The sequence below is a fragment of the Buceros rhinoceros genome, unplaced genomic scaffold (assembly GCF_000710305.1).
Source record: "Buceros rhinoceros silvestris isolate BGI_N320 unplaced genomic scaffold, ASM71030v1 scaffold20101, whole genome shotgun sequence".
In the NCBI taxonomy this organism is placed as follows: domain Eukaryota; kingdom Metazoa; phylum Chordata; class Aves; order Bucerotiformes; family Bucerotidae; genus Buceros; species Buceros rhinoceros.
In genome coordinates this window covers 4,421-5,941 of record NW_010393912.1, presented here as the reverse complement: position 1 = coordinate 5,941, position 1,521 = coordinate 4,421, and the positions used below count along the sequence as shown (strand labels likewise).

Here is a 1,521-nt window from a genome sequence, read left to right as displayed (position 1 = left end):
CAGCAGGAAACAGTGCCGATATTGTTGCTGAGTGTGACAAACTGGCAAACGCAATGGGCGCCACGCTGGAACAGTGCAAACTGCTCATATCAATGGAACAGACAATGTTTAAAAGTGAGATGAAGGTGGACGGCGAGAGGCTGTCGAGGAAGGTTCGATTCCGTGTTGCATCCTCGCACAGCGGGAGGGTGCTGAAGGAGGTGTACGCTGATGGGGAGGCTGCTGACTCTCTGGACTCTGAGTATGCCAGTAGCTCAGAGACTGACCAAACCAGCCGGCTGAGTGAAGTTGATGGGCAGCAGAATGGACACGTAGGGTCTGAGTGCGATGAAAACGAGAACGAGCAGGATGACTTGCTCATTTTAGTCAGAGCCACTAAAGAAAGGGGGTTTGGTACAAAACGAGTCAACATCCTCAGCAAAAACGGCACAGTTAGGGGAGTCAAGCATAAAGTCAGTGCTGGTCAAGCTCTCTTTGACAATTTGGCAAAAGTATTTCAGGTAGGTGATGCAATTCTGCTGGACATAAGCCCTTTGTCTGTACTTTGTAACTCCTTATGTTATTCTTCCCTTTCTCCAAACTTCTCTGATATTTATGATATATCAATATGCTGCCTCATCCACCTTGCTCTCCACTTGCTATAGTTGCACAGGAGAGACTCATTGCTCCTTCTGCTATGCAACAGCTGCACACTCCAAATTGACTCTGAACTTTTTGCTTTCAAAATTGACCTAAAGTTTGCTGAATAGAAATGTGTGTGTTGTGCTTGCCATGTATGGACCAGGAAAGAAACATAACAGAAAAATTAACTGGAGCTTTATGGAGATCTGTACAGATCCACTATACAGGGACGTGTCATGTTTCCACTGCTATTATATTAGTTCTAATGAGTTTACAACATTATCTTACTGTCCCCTACATTTAAATATGTATGCTTGCAAATTTCATTGGGTTTAATCTGCAAAGTAGATCAAATTAGGTGCAGGATGGCAGCAATGATGGTTTTCCCACATTAAAATTTCAAAGGAATGAAATCTTAGTCAGAGGTCTCTTTTATGAATGTCTGTTTCCATTTATTCTGTACAAGAAGCAGGATATCTGTATTTGAAACAGCATATGCCACACTGATGCTGTAGGGAGAGAAACACAATCCTCAGAAAAATCAGGATAAAAATTCTAAAAAATTTTAGCTCATATATATAATTTATCTTTATATGCTATTCAAGCCTTTATATCATTAATATTCAAACAAAAGAGGAACAAGTATGCAACCAAACTCTTTCTAGAAGTTGTTATAATCCAGAATCATGATGGTACTTAAATTAACTTATAACTGGCTTCAGTACATTGTTTTAAAAGGATTTCTGCAGTTTTAAAGCACGGGGAATTTCATATTAGTAAAAACTAATATGAAAATGAAATTAAATGAAAATGAAATGAAATGAGAATTTCTTAAGTTCTTTCTTTGAAACGAAAGAATTTCATAATACATTTAGAAATGGTTATAGATTAACATTATCT

The 1,521-nt window shown here is 38.7% G+C and overlaps 1 protein-coding gene across 1 annotated transcript; it reads left to right on the top strand.

Moving 5' to 3' along the window:
* Positions 1–104: 104 nt before the first annotated feature.
* On the top strand, positions 105–500 carry LOC104501275 (glutaredoxin domain-containing cysteine-rich protein 1-like; the record flags this gene model as incomplete). The annotated part of the gene is made up of 1 exon (XM_010145062.1): positions 105–500. A coding segment is annotated over exon 1 (396 nt), but the record flags the coding sequence as incomplete, so codon positions are not given.
* Positions 501–1,521: the final 1,021 nt, after the last annotated feature.